Source organism: Brachyistius frenatus, unplaced genomic scaffold (genome assembly GCF_029030835.1).
Source record: "Brachyistius frenatus isolate BFR_SWC_R1_liver_20210118 unplaced genomic scaffold, ASM2903083v1 Contig_148, whole genome shotgun sequence".
Taxonomy (NCBI): Eukaryota; Metazoa; Chordata; class Actinopteri; family Embiotocidae; genus Brachyistius; species Brachyistius frenatus.
The window spans coordinates 660,873-678,667 of record NW_027210747.1 but is presented as its reverse complement, the minus strand read 5'-3'; the positions used below and the strand labels follow the sequence as shown (position 1 = coordinate 678,667).

The following is a 17,795-nucleotide window of genomic DNA, read 5'->3' as shown; positions in this document are numbered from 1 at the left end:
TTGCTGTGATAAATGGAACCATGAATTCTTCTGTCTACCGAAACATCCTGAAGGAGAATGTCCGGCCATCTGTTCGTGACCTCAAGCTGAAGCCAACTTGGGTTCTGCAGCAGGACAATGATCCAAAACACACCAGCAACTCCACCTCTGAATGGCTGAAGAAAAACAAAATGAAGACTTTGGAGTGGCCTCGTCAAAGTCCTGACCTGAATCCTATTGAGATGCTGTGGCATGACCTTAAAAAGGCGGTTCGTGCTGGAAAACCCTTCAATGTGGCTGAATTACAACAACTCTGCAAAGATGAGCTGGCCAAAATTCCTCCACAGCTGTAAAAGACTCATTGCAAGTTATCGTAAACACTTGATTGCAGTTGTTGTTGCTAAGGGTGGCCCAACCAGTTATTAGGTTTAGGGGCAAACACTTTTTCACACTTTTTTCTCCCTTAATAATAAAAACCTTCATTTAAAAAACTGCATTTTGTGTTTACTTGTGTTATCTTTGACTAATATTTAAATTTGTTTGATGATCTGAAACATTTAAGTGTGACAAACATGCAAAAAATTAAGAAATCAGGAAGGGGGCGAACACTTTTTCACACCACTGTATATATGTCTGCCTTCTCCTCACCAGCAAGAAAATTACAGTTTCCAAAATTTTGAACATTTTCTTTAAGGTAACGCACATTACTTGGTGAGGATAATAATAGAAATTGCAATTACTGTAAAAACATCTGGGTTAAAATATGAATGTCTAGAGATGATGAAATATCACAGAAGTGAATTATCCCTCTGCAGTGTCTGTTTTTATGTTCATACTTTCAAAAAAAAATGTGTTCACCTATTTAGATAAAACTATAAAAGTACTGATACGGGGCCATTACATTTCATCAGGTCACTAATACTTTATATGGCCTACAAAAAAAATGGCACAACGCTGCCGTGTGAATTTGACAGGAATGCGGGAGTAATGTGCTTTCTGTATTAAACCACATCTGGTGCAGCTGTAACAACGTTTTCCTCTGTATTTGCTTAAATCTGTAAAGCGGAAACATCCAGGCCTTCTGTAACACACCAAAACTCTCTCCACTATTTCACAAAATAGCAAGATGGTGCGTGGGTGAAACTATGACGACGCGTGTGTCTGTGGTGAAGAGGTGGGGGTTTGCACATGTATGAACTTGTATGTGATATAAAGATTTCCCTGAACACTGCGTTCTTTAGTGAACACGAGCTGGAACTAAGACAGTTTTGGTGGCGGTGGTCATCAAGTGATCAGGTTGGGGGGGGGGAGACGTTTACATTTAAATGTGAAATTTTACGACTGTTACTCAGAATAAAAAACTAAAAATCGTATTCGAAAGAAAGGTTGGATTGATTAAAACGAAAGTGGAGTCTGTACGTAAGAGGACGAGACTTTGGTCCTGAAAGCGTTTTCGTTTCCGTTTGTAGTCGATTTGTAGAATTGTAGATTTAGATTTTGACTTTATTAATCCCACAGTGGGGAAATTCGGTAGTTTGAGTCATACTGACCAATCACGTTTGAGTGGGCTGTGTTCGCATTCAGGTAAACAGTCCGTGTTGAGAGCAGAAGAAGACACACAGATTGGCTGAAATGCAATCTCGGTGCACATCAGCTATAGTCTGATTACGATTTATCCCTTTGTTGGCTTTGTTGTTGCAGTTTTAACCTGCTAACTGAGTGTAAACCGACTGCTTGTGAAACAATCCGGTTGCAAACGTTATTCTTGCGTCTAATGTTGCTCATTGAACTGTAAATACCAACCAGCACACAGAGAACCAAATCTTGTCCCTGATATACGTCAGTTACAGTGGAAACACTGCCATACTGGCCGTTGCCCCCAGAGGCTGAATCGATGTCAGAACGATAGCGGAAAGATTCTGAGATTGTCAAATAAGTGACAGCAAGTCCGGACCGGAAGATTTCCATGTTGGCGGCGTGATTAAATCACCATGACATTGTGTTTCGGTCACACATGTCTATATTTTGTGCATTTTTCTGGATGCCCTCCGGTCAGTTCTTGAACCAATCAGTGCGCCCGTGGCCTGTTTGATTGCATCATGATTGGAAGGCTCAGCAGGTCATCGCGACTGTGTCTGCAACAAACAAACAGCAGCAGCCGGTGCTTTTCCACTGCTTTTAACCAACGCACGGGGACAGCCCGCTGAAAAGAAACCCGGCACGGTGATGCCTCCTCTGTGTTTAACGGGGTCACACAAGATGAGCTTTTTCCGTTGATCGAAGAGCCTTCCTGTTTCTTACGTGAACAAACAACCCTCGGGCCGCTCAGCCGCTCACACTGACGAATACAGTGAAAGAATGAGAGCAGCTGAGACTCAGGTACTGAGGTGATAGACTGACCTATGGTAATGTAAATAGTCCTGCTCTCTCTTCCTGCCAGACACACACACACACACACACACACACACCTGTTTCAAAGCCTGTTGACCATGGCCTGACCTGCAAATCCTTACTTTGAATATACAGCACCATAAACAATCTAATCACACCCATTTGTTTGAAGTTCACAAACAGTCATTTTAGTCCTAAATTTAGATCTCGCAATTTAAAAACTTCACACAAAAGGCAGAAATTATTACCTATTGTGGTAAATATTGGTTATTTAACGTTTGGTTCAATCAAATCTGATCATTGATGTTTCAAGAATGAGAACTTTCTGAATGACTGAATTATTATAAACTCAAACATTTAGTGGTCCTTTGGGGATGCAAAACTCTACTGTTACTTTGACTAAATAAAACCTGTTGGATTATTTAAAAAATTAATCGTCAAAAAACTGAAAACTAGGATGTCTTAGAACAGTTTGAGTGCTGGAGATACATGGTTTTCACAAGGCCGCAATCAAAAAAAAAAAAAAAAAAAGGTGGCTAGCCTACTAGACCTTTTGAATTATTCAGGTTTTCTTTCATTCTTATGCTGCTGAAGCAGTGAATGAAGTAAAAGTTGGAATGTGTTTGTATTTTAATGTACCGTTGTGGAGGTGGCAGGTGGTCTTTATGAGACGCGAGACAGTAGAAAGCTGGGATGAAAGGGGTGAAAGAGACGGGGGTTGACATGAAATAAAAGCTACACAGCTGGTCGGCATGAAAACTCCTCCAGGCCACCGAGGGTGACCTGTTGGAACGTATTCCTTCACAGAGGATGGAGGAGAGGAAACCTACAGCAACGCAAACACTTTCTTATTTATATATGGAAGGATTCACCGAAAACAGATGCAGTCTAAACTGACTTTTTTTTTTTTTTTTTTCCATTTCAAATGTGACAAAAAAACACGTCCACTAAAAACCTGTTTTCGAACATTCATTCTACACTGTATTGTAATGATAGATTTTAGGCAATCCAAAGTCATCCTTTTAATCTGAATTTTACCGTTTTTGATTACACTTCTTGTTTAGCTTTTGTGTATGAAGTACGTTAACACTGAAAACGTAGAACCATAAATATGAATAAATATAAAAGAAATAAAGGTGGTGGCAAACAAAGAAATGATCCTGGATTAAAGGAAACCTTGGGGAAGATCTGGAATAATTGGGCACTTTATTTCATCATAAAAAAGTATATATTTTTCTGTAGCCCTACGGGTGTTTTCAGTCATCCTTTGTTTATGGATTACATTTGAACACAACACAATATAAGTATATTTTTGATGTAACATTTTACTATCTATCACTGCAGAATTCACCTTCTTCGAGCAGTCATGTGCGTTTTACGTTTGTTCCTCTTTTTGTCTCCCTCCGTCGTTCGCTTTTTTTTGTTTCCTCTCCTCTTTTTGTTGTTGTTGTTGTTGTTGTGTTTTCCTCCTTACTGCCCGTATTTCCGACAGCACGGGAACGCAGCACGATTTCACGCCGTGTACCTCTGTTTATTTTCAGAGCGGTGACGCGAACGCTTTTGCGCTCCTCCTGTATGTGGCTCGTCAGTGCGTGGCGGCGCCGCTGATTGGCGGAGCCGCGGTTGCTGTAGCCGCTCGTGTCAAAGCTGCGGGGAGGGCGGGGCGCTTTATAAAGGTCCGGTCCCCGTCGCGGAGAGCGTCACTCTGGAGGAGGAAAGTGAGCAGGGAGAGTCGGGCTAAACGTTTCAACCAAGGGACCACCCCCCCCTCCTCCAAAAAAAAAAACCCCAAAACAACAACAACAACAACAACCCTGTATTTACCAACAAACAGGCGTCTTTATTTCCCAGCACCGGTACCGTCCTCGCGGACTCTCCTCTGTCAAGACTTCCCTCTACCTCGACTGATAAATGCCAAGAGAAACCACACGAGCGCCAACAGACGAGGATTGCTGCTCGGAATCGGAAAGAAAAACGAACCGTCGGAAAAACACGTAAGAGAGGAAGAGAGCGAAAAAAAAAAAGAAAAAAGAAAGAAACAACGCGAGCAGATCGTCGCCGTTGCCTTTCTCAATGCATACCCTTTGTGCCCGGGGAACGATGAAGCCAGAGATCAGCGCCGCCGTCGGATTTCTGTCTAGATTTCTGAGGGTAAAAGGACACGTAAACGATCGACAGGTCCAAACATTCAGCCAAAGCTTACAGGACATTTTGGCAGGTAAGAAAAAAAACTAAACAAACAAACAAAAAGTCCCCTTTTCACGCACGAGAAAACGGCTCACACGGGCACACGCGTGAAGTTTAGGTTTTTGTGTTTTGTTTTGCTTTTAACAAATAAGTGGTTTCAAACCGCGGGCTGTTTTAATAGACGTGAGAATGAGTCGGAAGAAGCCTTTCTTTGTTCTCGCAAGTATCACTATCGGCGCTGCTCCCAACGCGCACCACTGTTTGCGCACGTCGGGGAGGGAAAAAAAAAAAAAAAAAAAAAAAAACACACGATCGAGTATAAACACACCGGATGATCTCGGGCGAATCCGTCGACGATTTACGTTTGAACACAATGGGACGGTTTTGTTTTTTTTTGGCGTTACGGAGAAATGGATTTGGGTTCCGAGTTGAATTGTGTTGTGCTGTGTTTTGGACTTGGAGGGAGGGAGGGAGGGAGGGAGGGAAGGAGGCGGCGAAGAGACGCTTTGGCTCGGAACAAGGAAGTGCGCCTTCGGTCGGTGAAGCTTCTCGGAGCAAAACAGCCCCCAAGTCGGGGCTGCCCGATTACGTAATGCTTTCGACGAAATGGGTCAATTATCAAAAACCTGAGCACTGCCAAACTAAACTTTTTATCAGCATCGTGGGCCATATAAACACAACATATTTTTTTTGTATTATTATTATTATTATTATTATTTTTGAATATATATACACTCTAGTCCTGTTTGAAACGTCATATTTTGCGACATGAAATGGGATGTTTACGGCCTTTACAGACGCCATTTGGCTTTCTAACAATAAGAGAAAATGATATTTCACCACATTTCTCCCCCCCCCATTCTTCTAAGTAGCCCTCCATACGATATTTTATTACTGTGAATGGAAATCAAATCACAATATTTCCTTTTTTTTTTTTTTTTTTTTTATATCTCCAGAACACCGAACCTATTTTATTTTTATTTATTTATCCCCCCCCTCCCTCCTTCAGTGTTACTGGCAGGCTTACTGCATATTAAGGCAGCTTTCATGGAGCCCAGCAGCTCTGGGATTGTGCCTCATTTCCTGCTGTAAACACATTCCAGACTCGGGGCTTTCAATCTGCCATACATCTGTCTCCTGCTGTCCACATACAGCAGCAGATGACCTACATTTTCTATAGAAGGGCCTCACTTGCTTTTTGTTTGTTTTTTTAGCAATTAATCCCCAGCAAGAAGGAGGAAGAAAAAAAAAAAATAGACCTTTTTTTTTCTTCTTTTCTCTCCAGTTAAAACACTACAAATCTTATATGAACTGTGCAAATAGGATAAATGTTCTGACAAAGAACAAATAAAAGGCTAATTCATCATTTGGCACCACAGATTGCAGCAGTTCATTTTGTAAGAGTTCTCCCAATTCAGCGTGTTAAAAGGTGCACAGTGCTGCGTTTGTTCTCTTTTAGAGATTCATTTTGTCCAAAAAAAAAAAAAAAAAAAAAAAAAGGCTGGAAAATCATCTCTCCCGTTTCGATGGTGGTGTTTGTAAACAGACAAAAGTTGGGGAGTCTGCTGTGAGGGCCTTGTGTAGGGAGGAGGGGGGGGGGGAGAGACATGTTTTGGTGTGCGCCTATAGGAGGACATTAAAGACGGAGGGCAACAGGGGAAGGAAATGGAGGGGGGAAATCCACCGACTACAGCGTTACTTGCATCGGAATAATCTAGATTATGGGTTTAAATCGGGAGAGTATTTGTTTTTTTTTTGAAACGTCAAACGAGCCTGTAATCTAAATCAAAACGAGAGTGAATGTAAATCCCTTTTTTTTTTTTTCCTTTTTTTTTTTCCCCCCCCCCCAGGACAAGACTTAATGTATGACGACAGAAAGTGAGTGTGGTAGCACCCTGTGGGGTTTTTGCTTTGCTTCCCAAACTAGACCGGGCCGGAGCTCTTTTGTGCCTGGAATCATCACAATTACTCACTATTGTGTCTGCATGCTGAAAAGCCCGAGTGCCTGGCTCCTCGTGTTTGTGCTGAGCGAAGGGAAGTGTGGGGGGGGGTGGAAATTAGAGCCCGTTGGCCAGATTGCAACCACATTGATTGCATAATTGTAATTTTCGGTTCTTCTCTTTTATTAGCAGCAACAGCAGCGTGACTTTTTATTTATTTATTATTATTTTTTTAGTGCTTCTTTTGAAAAGGGGCCCTCAAATGAGAGAGAGAGAGAGAGAGAGAGAGAGGGAAAAAAAAAACCAAGACCCCGCAGACGGGGAAGAAAAACAGCATTGCGTCATGTATTTCTCGCATTCAAGGTCGGCGACAAATGAATAAACAACCCTCTTTGGTTAAACTCTTTAGGATAAGCAGCACACTGCTTACTTTTCCACCCCCCCTCCCCTCACTGGTTCCTCCCCCTCCTCCTCCCATGTGCCCTGGTTTTTAAGAATAGGCCCTGCTGAGCTGATCATTTCCCAGCTGCTCCGGGGTTTGTAGGTAGCCGCCTTTGTCGCTCGGTCTGAGGCTTGAAAGCTCACCCAGCCCCCTTGTGCTCTTTCACGAGTGCCAGCCCCTCCATTAGCTCAGCCGTATACAGCCTTCTGTGATAAGGCACGGGGAGGGGGGGGGGGGTTGTTGTTATTATCCTGTGGATACATACAGGTGGCCTACGCCCCCCCCCCCCCCCCGCCAGTTTTCACTTAACCCCTGTTTTTCAATGGCCACAATGCGGTTGCCATCAATGGGAATTCAATATGCATGAGCCTTGTCAGAATTAAAAGGTTTTAACAAAAGGGGATTGGAAACTGTCCAGCTTTCCTACAAAAACAACAACAACAACAAAAAAAAGATAAGAAGCTCTTTTTACGGGCTGAAAGTGAACGTGCGAAGGGGGGAAAACACAGGCCTCGTTTTTATTTTTTTTACCTCCACGTGCACCCAAAAGCAAACACTCAAGTCGTTGAATTTTTCCACTCATCATCTCGACCAGTAAAATGAAGCATACTGAGAGTAGCGTCACTGTGGAAGTTTTCGAAGTGCAGTGAAACCAGTGATTCACAAAGACGACAGAGAGAGAGAGAGAGGAGGAGGGAAAAAAAATAAAATAGGCTCTGTTCCCTTTAGGAGGCGGCGCCATGTGTCCCAGACTGCCGGCCACTAGGGCACTTTTGGTGTTTTTGTTCAGCCAGTCATGGGAGAGACCGTGACACTGACGACAGCCAGGGGAGGGATTGTGCAATTCATTGGCCGTCTCTTTGTCATGTAGCCCAGGGTGCTACTGGCTGCCTGTTTATGGCTGCTTATCAGGCCTTTAACAGGTGGTCATGTTTTTCTTCCCTTTCTTTTGCCACAGCACGCAATAATAACTCCGTTCTTGTGCACTGTGTACTTTATTATTTTTTATTTTTTTTACAAGCTCTACGGGCTAAATCTGTCATTTACGTAACATCCTGTTTATAAACATTACATAAATGTACTTGGCTATTACATTTGAAATAGATTGTAAAGATTATTCTCCTGAGCAGACAAAATATATATTTTTTCAGTTCAGTTTCTCTGATTTATAACTGCTCGAATTGCCTGGAAAAGACACAGAACACAAGATTAAGACCGAGTCCTCTTAATTAATCAAAAGCCCTGCTCTTGTTTAGTACTTGGAGACAACCCTAAAGTACAGGCAGGGATGTTTGGTTTGAGATCACTAAATAACTTGACATGATGTAACATATAGTAATAAATCAGGATTTATACATTTCTTTCAAATGAGCTGTTTTTTTTTTTATGATGTCCCTGTTTTTATGGCCATAAGATGCTTATTAAATCATGTGGCCTTATCAAACACAAGAGTACAGTCTGTCTACTTTCAGTTCAACCTTTGCTCGGCTCCAGATTACCGCAGATCGCGCGCCCGCGTAGAAACCCAACCAATTTCTGTACAGTCGGCGCATTTGCCGTGATCCGATGCGACCGGCACCGAAGCTAAACCCTCTCTCCACCTTCTCTTCTTCCCGTGTGTCCCTGCAGAGCAATACAAGCACCACTGGTTCCCAGACAGGCCCTGCAAGGGTTCGGGCTACCGCTGCATCCGCATCAACCACAAGATGGACCCGCTGGTGGGGCAGGCGGGCCAGCGCATCGGCCTGACCATCCAGCAACTCTACCTGCTGCTGCCCAGTGAGCTCACGCTCTGGGTGGACCCCTTCGAGGTGTCCTACCGCATCGGCGAGGACGGCTCCATCTGCGTCCTGTACGAGTCGCAGCCCGTCCCTGTGGGAATGCAGGTGATGGCCGCCGCCGGCGCCCCCTCAGGAAACGGCGGGTCAGGGAGCCCCATGGTGGACAGTCACATCAGCTGCAAGGAGGAACTGATGGTGCTGGGCAGAACCAGTCCCTCCAAAGCCTACAACATGATGACTGTGTCCAGTTAGAGAGGCGCGCTGTCACACCGGCCTACTCTTGTTCAGGATCACGCCGTGGCTGGTCGGATCATTTGGCCAGATCAGGGTGAGCCTTTTTAAAGCTAAGAATATGAAATGAAATAGTGAAAGAAGAAAAAAAAAAACAAGGAAAAGAAAAAAAAACAAAAAAACAGAGGATGTGGCCTATCGTCCAGGTGATGGAAACCTTGTAGGTTTGATATTTTTTACCCTCTCTCCCCCCATTATTATCTGTTCTGTTGTGTCATTGGATCAGCCGGGCACTCCGTTTTGTTAAGGAGAGGCTTTGTGGAAATGGAACTGTTGGGGCAGCTAAACCAACCAACCAACCAACCAACCAACCAACCAACCAACCAACCAACCAACCAACCAACCAACCAGGAACCCCCCCGTGGAGATTGGCTCCGCCTTCCCCCGACTAAACAACATGGTGATCGGCTCCATCTCTGAAGGGGCAATCGGCATTGACTTTGCACTTTTCTAACTTGTGGTTACTATGGGTACACGTTCAACACACCACTGCAAAAACACCCCAGTTTAAATTGTAAAGAACCAAACTCCCCCCCCCCCCCCACCATCTCCTCCCCCCCTAACCCACCCCCGAATTTGAAAACGCTGAGGTTTATTCCCCATTTGTTTTGTTTCCTGGGTGGGGAGGAAGTTGAGGTTCAGACTGTGCCCGTTGCAATCGAAGCTCAAGGTAAAGAAACACCCGATGAGAGCGTCTCTATTTTCTATTAAAAAAAAAAAAAATAAAAACTACAAAAAAAAACCCTTTTGGACCACAGGTATTAAGATTTCTTTATCTTGTAGCTATTGAAAAATAAGGCTTGGGGTCTCAACTTCTCTTCCTCCTCCTCCCGCTATCAACATGGAGCTTCAGAAAACCTTCATCTCAGCCTCCTCTTCTCGGCCCGTACGTAAGTGGAACGTGTCGTGACACCTGCTACCTATGGATACCAGCGTGTCCCGTTGCACCGTCGCCCTCCCGTCACCCATTTACGTGTAGCTTTCTACGGGGAGATTGAAGGGGGATCCGTCTCTCCCCCCTCCCCCCAGCCTCCCGCTCCCGAGTTAACGAATGTTGTCGAAAATTCACAATCAAGTTCCTGTGTTGTTAATTTGCCACCCACCCCCCACCCCTTTTTCCTCGCCCTTCCGCTTTGTCATCGCCAGGCATTTTCCAAAACTCAAAAAAAAAAAGTAGCAAAGAGGGTGCACTTATTTACCCAAATTATGGTCATGTGGCCCACTTTAGAATTGACATTGAATGCACTTTGACGTGAGATTGTGTGGGATGTGTACTTTTCTAGAGAAAATCGCCTGCATTCCATCCATTCGAATGTCATCTTTTCACGCCGTTTTTAAACTGCCCTTTTACCATTTGTAGCCGTTTGTTCATACTGTAGCTCCCACGCGGGCCGACGTCCGCCAAAACTGGGAGTGAGCGCCTCTGGATTTCAAAATCTTTTTAACACTGTATTTGTGAACATTTCAGAGCTGTTGATTTTATTTTATTTTTTGTTTGTTTTTGTTTTGGAAGTGGAGAGTATCCTGGGTGGTATGTTGGGAAACATTCTGTCATCCATTCGTATAGCACTGTCCGACTCTGGCACGATGCAGAGCTGAGCTCCGCCGCCCCCCCCCCCACCGCAGGCGCGCACAGATGGAGATTTGTGTTGCTGATTTAAAAACAAATAAAAAATAATTTTAAAAAAAAATAAGAAAGAAAGAAAGAGGAGGAAAAAAAAAAGAAAAAGTTTGTCTGAAAGGTCTGGACTAAGTGATGACTGTGTGAGACTTTGGCCAAAGGGAGGTCTGGAGCACCGAGTGTTCGGAGGTTAATTTGAAAACGACACCAGGCCTAATCAGCTCTTCTATTTTCATTTACATGAGCTATTTCTAAGGTCTTGTAAAAGGGAGGTGCCTTACGGAGACCTCATTGTCGTGAATTATGAGCCATGTGTGATATTAAACTAACATTGGGCTTACGAGGGCCAGCCTGGTGCATTTCGCTGCCTGGACCCTCACTGGAGGTTGTCCCCCCTTTTTCCAGCCTGGCAGCTTCATACCCCACCACCACCACCCCCGCCCCGCCCCGCCCCACCCCACCCCACCCCATCCCAGCGCCCCTTCTAAGTGTGGGGGTTAGAGTGCCTCAAGTGCCACATATCACCCCTCAGCTCAGGCCTCCTGTTCAGCCAAAAGCGAGCCGGCATGCTGCTGGCTGTGACCCCCTGTGGATGCAGGTAGACTTAACGTGACACATATCATCATCCATCACCGTGGGGAGCTGGGTAAGGAAGGCAGGGGTGGGGAGCTGGTGTGAGCGAAGGGGGGCCGGGGCCGGACTCTTTTGTCCAGGGCAGCTAAAATCCCTCCGGCCCCCCGACACCCCCCCCCACCCCACACTCTGGACTTGTTCAACGTCCCCCACCCCTGACCAGAAGCCCTCGACCCTCCCCTCAGCAGTGATGGATAACCAGCACACGCATTTGGCGTGCTCAAGCTGCATTTGGGGGGGGAGGAGGGGGGCTAGTGAGAGACAAGGAAACATGGATCAAAGATGAAGAACCAAGGGTACTAGGCCATTGTTTTCTGTTTTCATCTTACTGGATTGCGCTGCACTTAATTACTGAGTTTGAGTAGCAACTTTGTTTACACATATGAAAGGATGCGATGGCTGTCTGATGTACCCCCCCCCCCCCACTTCACTAGTGGTTCTGGGTCTGAGGGGTTAAACAGCACGATGGAACAGATGCTGGACCGGCTACGGGTGTTGCTCAGGCCCTTTAGCCGCCGGCCAAATCCGTCACGGCAGGCTGGTTCGCCGCTCATCACCAGACCTATGGGTGTTTAAGCTCCCCTAAGCCTGAGAGGATCATGGGTAATATAGCTATAGCCTTTGACGCACTGCAACCCCCTAACCCTCGTCCCACCCCGCCCCCCCCACCCCCACCCCCACCCCGTCCTGCTCTCTGCTGATACTCCCTTCAGCAATCTGTGAAAAGCAGTGATTCCATGTTGACCAGATGGAGAGGAGCCCGCTGGGATGGGAGCCCAGAGCTTTGGTTTCCATGATGGGACACCGGTTTTAAAATCATGCTGCTCCATTATAGCTTTTTAATGTCATGTGACAAGATGTTTTGAGATTGGTCTATATTTCGGACGCGAGATGATCGCTCTCGTCTCACTTTTCTCTCGATGTATTTTATGGTCACACTGGTAGATTTTCCTCGTCTTTCCACTCATCCCCATTTTCTCCTCTTCATCCTCTTTTTTTTTTTTAAGAGGATTTTCAGTCTGGTGATCTAACCCACATTTTTTTTTTTTTTTTTTTAACCGACCTTGTGTTTAGAGCAACAAAATTTCAAAAAAAAACAAAAAAAACAAAAACGAAACCCAAATCCCCTTCGACACCTTCTCAACCACCCAAAATGGTTTTTAAGTCCTCAGTAATATCGATTATTTAAATGGCATCCATTGAGCTTGTGCGCACATAGGTAACAGAATTGTCGTGAGAGTGCTTCGAGTAGTCAAGAGGTGAAAATAGCACATAAATGCACTAAATGTCAAGTTGAAGTTGTGTGACATTTTTTTTTTGAGACGCGAGGAGTCTCTCCTGGAATGTATTGCCAAACTCAGGCCTCGGACATTCAATAAATACTCTTATGGAAAAAGTTGTGCATGTTAAGACATGAAACAGGAAGGGAACAGCAGTTTTGTTGTTGTTGTTGTCAATATTGTCATCGATTAGTTGAATTATTGCCACTTTCACATTTGAGGTGTTTTACATATTGTAGAATGTATTGTAACTGTACAACAAATGTTAGAGTACATAACATTACACATGGGAAGTGCCAATAATTGCTATCCTGAGGTGTTTTTTTTTTAGATGTATTCCTTTTTTGTATTTCATCTTTTAACATGGATAACGCTTTTTGTAAGTGAAGCCATTTGTGATGGGAGTGTTGGCAAGGACCAAAGTTGTTTTGGTAAAAAAAAAAAAAAAAAAATATTAGTTTCCATGATCTGTAAGTGTAGACGTATCCTTTGTTTTTTTTTTTTCTTTTCTTTTCAGTTTCTTCTTTTCCCTTTTTTTTTTTCTATTTACATACAAAACCAGAAAATAGACAAAAAAATCTGAGCTTACCCAAGAAGAAAAGCTGTATCGTGTGATCTCATGTCAGTACATCTTTATTGTGTTCAGTTTCTTTTCCTTGGGTATGTTGTGATGAACTGCTGTAAATTTGTACAGTTCATGTAAATTGATTGTGCGGAAGTTGTACAGATTTCTATATTTTGGAAGAAAAAGTTTTTTTTTCTCTGTAATAAAAGATTTCCTATCTTGGCATCATATTCCCTGGAAGCCGTGTCCTCATTTACTCGGCGATCCCTGTTATTGAACGACGGCGTTGCGGTAACAGACGTGACTCGTTCTCGCACGTCCCGAGATTTACCCGAAGGGGGGATCTTTGTACACGAACAACCGGCGTCGCGGCCTCGCCGGGGAGGGGGGGGCCCGGATCTGAATTTGGACGACGGTACTTTCAGGACCGAGTCGGCCATCTGTGCAAAAGAGAGAACCGGAGAGGAGATCAAGTCCCGTCGCCTCTCCCAACATCCGTCTCTCTCCCGAGACAGTCGACTGCACTTAGTGTGTAAAGAGATTTCAGGTCACAGATTGTGTAAACGCATTAACCCTCCCCGCAGCTGACACCAGTTTGCTGGTAAATTTGATTAAAAAAAAAAAAAAAGAAAAGAAATGGTGCCGAAATGTCTAAATCTAAGCTGTTGTGAAATACATAAACATGCAAACTAGAAGTCTGCTTCCCTAACGGGTGGCGCGGCTGCCGGTTGCGCCGCAGCTCTTCATTTGGAGACCCGACTGCGCGACATTTCATAAGCTCTTTCTCCCGCTTTCCCTTAAAAGGTCTGTTGCCTGCCCTGATCACCAAATCCAATCGCTTCACATCGAAGAGCTTCAAAACACGCGATATTTTTTTTTTTTTTGGGGGGGGGGGGACACTTGAGGAGAAAAAACAACAACAACAAAACAACTAATTTTCCGTCTAAACGGAGCCATCCTTCGCTTCCGCCGCTTAAAATGACGGGATGCGACAGATGGTAGTGTTACCTAGGAAAAGTGCCACCTCTGCTGGGGCGCCGATATTGCACGATTACCGCTTCGCCCCGAAACAGCTGACTCGGCAAAAACCCAGAGTTTGGATTAAGACTGCGATCCTTTGCGGCACTTCTGTCCCCGTGTTGCTCGGCAGCAGGCGGAAAAAGAAAAAGACGTGGCTCGAGCGGACAAAGGAGGGGAACGAGAAGAGCCGGTTTAGCGGGAGCTGAGGGCGTGGGGGCCGAGGGCGCACAGAGGGGAAGGTGACTGGGCTTGTGCTTAAGTCGAGCTTCACCTCCACAAACACTGGCGAGCATGACGCCTGAACAGCTGTGTAATTGGAAGTGTCATTTTAAATTATCGGAGGCTGTCGGCACCGAAGCGCAAAGGACGAGAGAGGGGCTCTCGCGTTTAAACCCGTTTTCTACCGGTTATTCTGTACAAAATTCGCTGCTGTGTTTGATCGGTGTGGGAAGAAGCGGGTCAAAGTTTCCCGGGGTGTGTCTCGACCACACGGGCCCGTCAGAAAAGCGTGTTTTGTTGAAAATATCCCCCGGGGAACGCGGATAAAGAACCGTCCAACAGTAACACAGGAAACACACGCGATTCAGATTTAAACTGGATTTTGCAATTCTCCCAGGAAAAGATTTTGCAATGACTCATTTGAGCAAGCTGTTTTGACACATTTTTTCGTCTCGCAGAGGCTGAAGCTCGAGCTGGAAATATGATGCTATCATTCTGAGAATATAAAACTTTGATAGCTGTTGGAAACACGACAGACGATTTTTTTTTACATAAATACGGCACTAAAATGTATTTTTTTTTTTAAAGGCTCAATTTATGCTCCCGCTCAGTTTAAAAATCCCTCAAGGTAGGCCAAATTATGGGAATGAACTTCGTTCAAATTTAACGCGAATTTAGAGATATGCCGGCGTAAAAGATCGCTATTCGCTCTTGCGAGGTGTGACAGAACGCCATCAAGCTGTCATCCGTGAATTGCGTTGAAGTTTCAGCTGCGCACTGATGAACCAGCAGAGTTAACATGTTCTGCCCTCCTCTCGCACTCGCACAGCGACAGAGGTCAACGCTGGTCAAGACGGTTTGATGAGGCGGAAGGTCCCGGAAGGTGTGGCTGACTGTGAAAAGATAAGCTTACGTGGAACGGTGAACAAAGTCGGGCTGCGACTAAAGTTATGGACTGAATTTCTACTTCCTCGTTTTATAATCGGTTTTTTTTTTTTTTTTTTTTTTTTTTTAATTTATAAAACACGAATGTGCAAATGTAGTTTTTCCTGTTCTGTCTTTGGCACCATTTATGCACACCGAGTCTGAATGTTGTGCACAAGCAGTGTGAGAACAAAGGCCTGGTGAGCGTGTAGGGAGGTGGGTGGCGTGATTGGATTTCCACTGTATTACCTCGTGAGCGTCGCTGAGAGGCCAAGGACAAGTTGGTTCCTCTTTGAAACGGATCCCTGCCTCGCTCGCCTGCGCGGGGTCTCCCGGGTAGGAGGGCCGTACCCAGCGATCCTTTCCCTCGGGGCACAATTCATCCTCAGCGCTGACATCTGGCTTTGCCCCCTCTGCACACGCCCTTCCCACCAGCATCCGAAAAGGGACAATGAATGAAACAGAAGACAGTGTGGGGGGGGGGGGGGGGGACACAAAGATATTCAGAGCTTGGGCAGCCCACGTTACAAATGGCGGATTGGATCGATGAAGGGACGGAGGGAGTCTTTAGGGGAGATAGCGGGAAAGTTAAATAGCGGACAACCTCGTCCTAAATCAGACAAGAAAGGTGTGAATGTGCTGCTTTATACCGGTTATTGGTGTGTAAATAAATGATATGCGTAAACACGAGTTTGGTCTGCGCACACGTATGTCTTTTTAACATCCCCAGTGGTTGAGTTCAACTTTGCTCCGGAGGTCGTGTAAATAAGAGCTTGAAATTAAATTGACTAATGAGAAGGACGCTGCAGGTTACAGAGAGTTCAAATGTAATCCTATCGCAGCTCCTGGTCTTTAATACTCAAATAACTGAATGTTTTCGTAGTATTTCCGAGTTATTCAACGGTTTCCACAGAGAAAATTGCTTCTTTTTGTCATTTAATTCTTAGAAATCCCCCAATTGTTATCTACAACATATCAAACTCGACAGGAGCCTGACATGTTTCAAAATTGAAAATTGGATTTTACTTGGACTTTAATGGCTCGTTTCACCGGTAAGTTACTTGGATGCGTACGTGCTTAGCGCCACGTACTTTTACTGTTATGAATGGAAGTTTAATACTTTGTGTCTGTTTTTGCAGACCAAAAGAAGCAAGTTACATTGTATGAAGTCTGCGGCTAGTTAGCCGCTTGATAATCAGACAGAAGACGCGTTGTTTTTAAACTTTTTAAGTCCAGAATGAGAGAAACTATCACGTCTAGTTATAATGACGACTTTGGGTCACGACAGACATGCTGACTGTTTGACTGTCAGCTGATCTCTGCAGCCAAAGATGCTGATTTCATCAAAACTACAGGTGACTGGCAAACAGAGACGTGAATACGGCAGTTATGCAAACAGTACGTGCACGAAGTACAAACAGTTATTTCAAACAGGTATCTCAGAGCCCGTCTTCAAGTAGAAAACAAAAAAAAAACACTGGTGGATCGCTGAAGGATGTTTAAACCGACCTACATTTTGCATTTCGTGCGACCTCTCGTGGTCGAGGTAATGATGGCGGGAGCGGGGGGGAAGAAGTCAGGTGACGGGGCATACATTTTGTTTTAGTACCGAGACATTTTGCCACGACTGAATGGCTTTCAATAGGCGGACAGTTTCTTCACCATCTTGTCTGTAGAGTAAATTATTTTTTTTTATAGCAACAGTAAGAAGGACGTAAGTAAGAGCGTGCGATTTGATACCCTTCCCGGTCTATCCTCAGCAACCAGCTACTTCCTCATGCCCTCTCTCCTTTCTTGAAGTAAAAATAGATCCTCTCATTACTCACCCTCTTTATCTCCCTCTCAGGTTATGTATTCTCGTTCCCCCCCTCCCCTCTCCCAGATTCTTCCCATATCGCTTCCCCCGTCTCACCACCTCGCCCGCTGTCTATCTTTATACCTCCTTCTCCAGAGCTGCTGGTGTCACCAGTCATCTCGCACTCACACAGCGGAGGAATTAATTCCAGAGTCTGGCATCAGACCTTATTGGGGTAAGGCGAGGGGACTCGTCGGGAATCACGCGGTACAGCGCGTCTCCATTTGCGCGCAACCCTTGCGTTTATGGTTAAAGAGGTAAAAGAGGAATCGAATGCGGTTCCTAACGAGTAAAACATCCAATTATTCCAATATATATATATATATATAAAAAAGGAACCGGGAACCATCAAACAGATCCATATATAAACATGAAAAATATGATTAATAATTGTATTTTTTTTAATACCCAGAGACAGCTTGAAAAAGCTTGTCTGTAAAATGTGTTTTAAGTGCAGCTCGACTTCCTTTGCCTGATGGGAAGCAGAAAAAAGGTGAGTTGGAGTTGAGTCTGATTGAGCCATACCATGCAGTGACAAAGCAGCAGAAATTCAGCAGGAAGTTGCTAATTTTGTCAGTCTGCCATTCAGTGCAGGACTGGTGGCTTTTAGTGTGGGGGGGGAATTTTTTTGTTTTTTTTTCACTTACAATGCAGCAGTTGGAATCGC

The 17,795-nt window shown here is 44.7% G+C and overlaps 1 protein-coding gene across 1 annotated transcript; it reads left to right on the top strand.

Annotated features, from left to right (window-relative positions):
* The first annotated feature begins 4,063 nt into the window (after window positions 1–4,063).
* Window positions 4,064–13,340, top strand: btg1 (B-cell translocation gene 1, anti-proliferative). The gene is made up of 2 exons (XM_069715807.1): window positions 4,064–4,588; window positions 8,569–13,340. The coding sequence occupies exons 1-2, from the start codon at window positions 4,444–4,446 to the stop codon at window positions 8,970–8,972; spliced, it is 549 nt and encodes a 182-aa protein (XP_069571908.1). The 5' UTR covers window positions 4,064–4,443; the 3' UTR covers window positions 8,973–13,340.
* Window positions 13,341–17,795: the final 4,455 nt, after the last annotated feature.

Coding starts and splice junctions, on each gene's coding strand:
- btg1 (XM_069715807.1), top strand. CDS start 4,444: ATGCATACCCTTTGTGCCCGGGGAACGATGAAGCCAGAGATCAGCGCC. Junction 4,589..8,568: donor CTTACAGGACATTTTGGCAG/GTAAGAAAAAAA, acceptor GTGTCCCTGCAG/AGCAATACAAGCACCACTGG.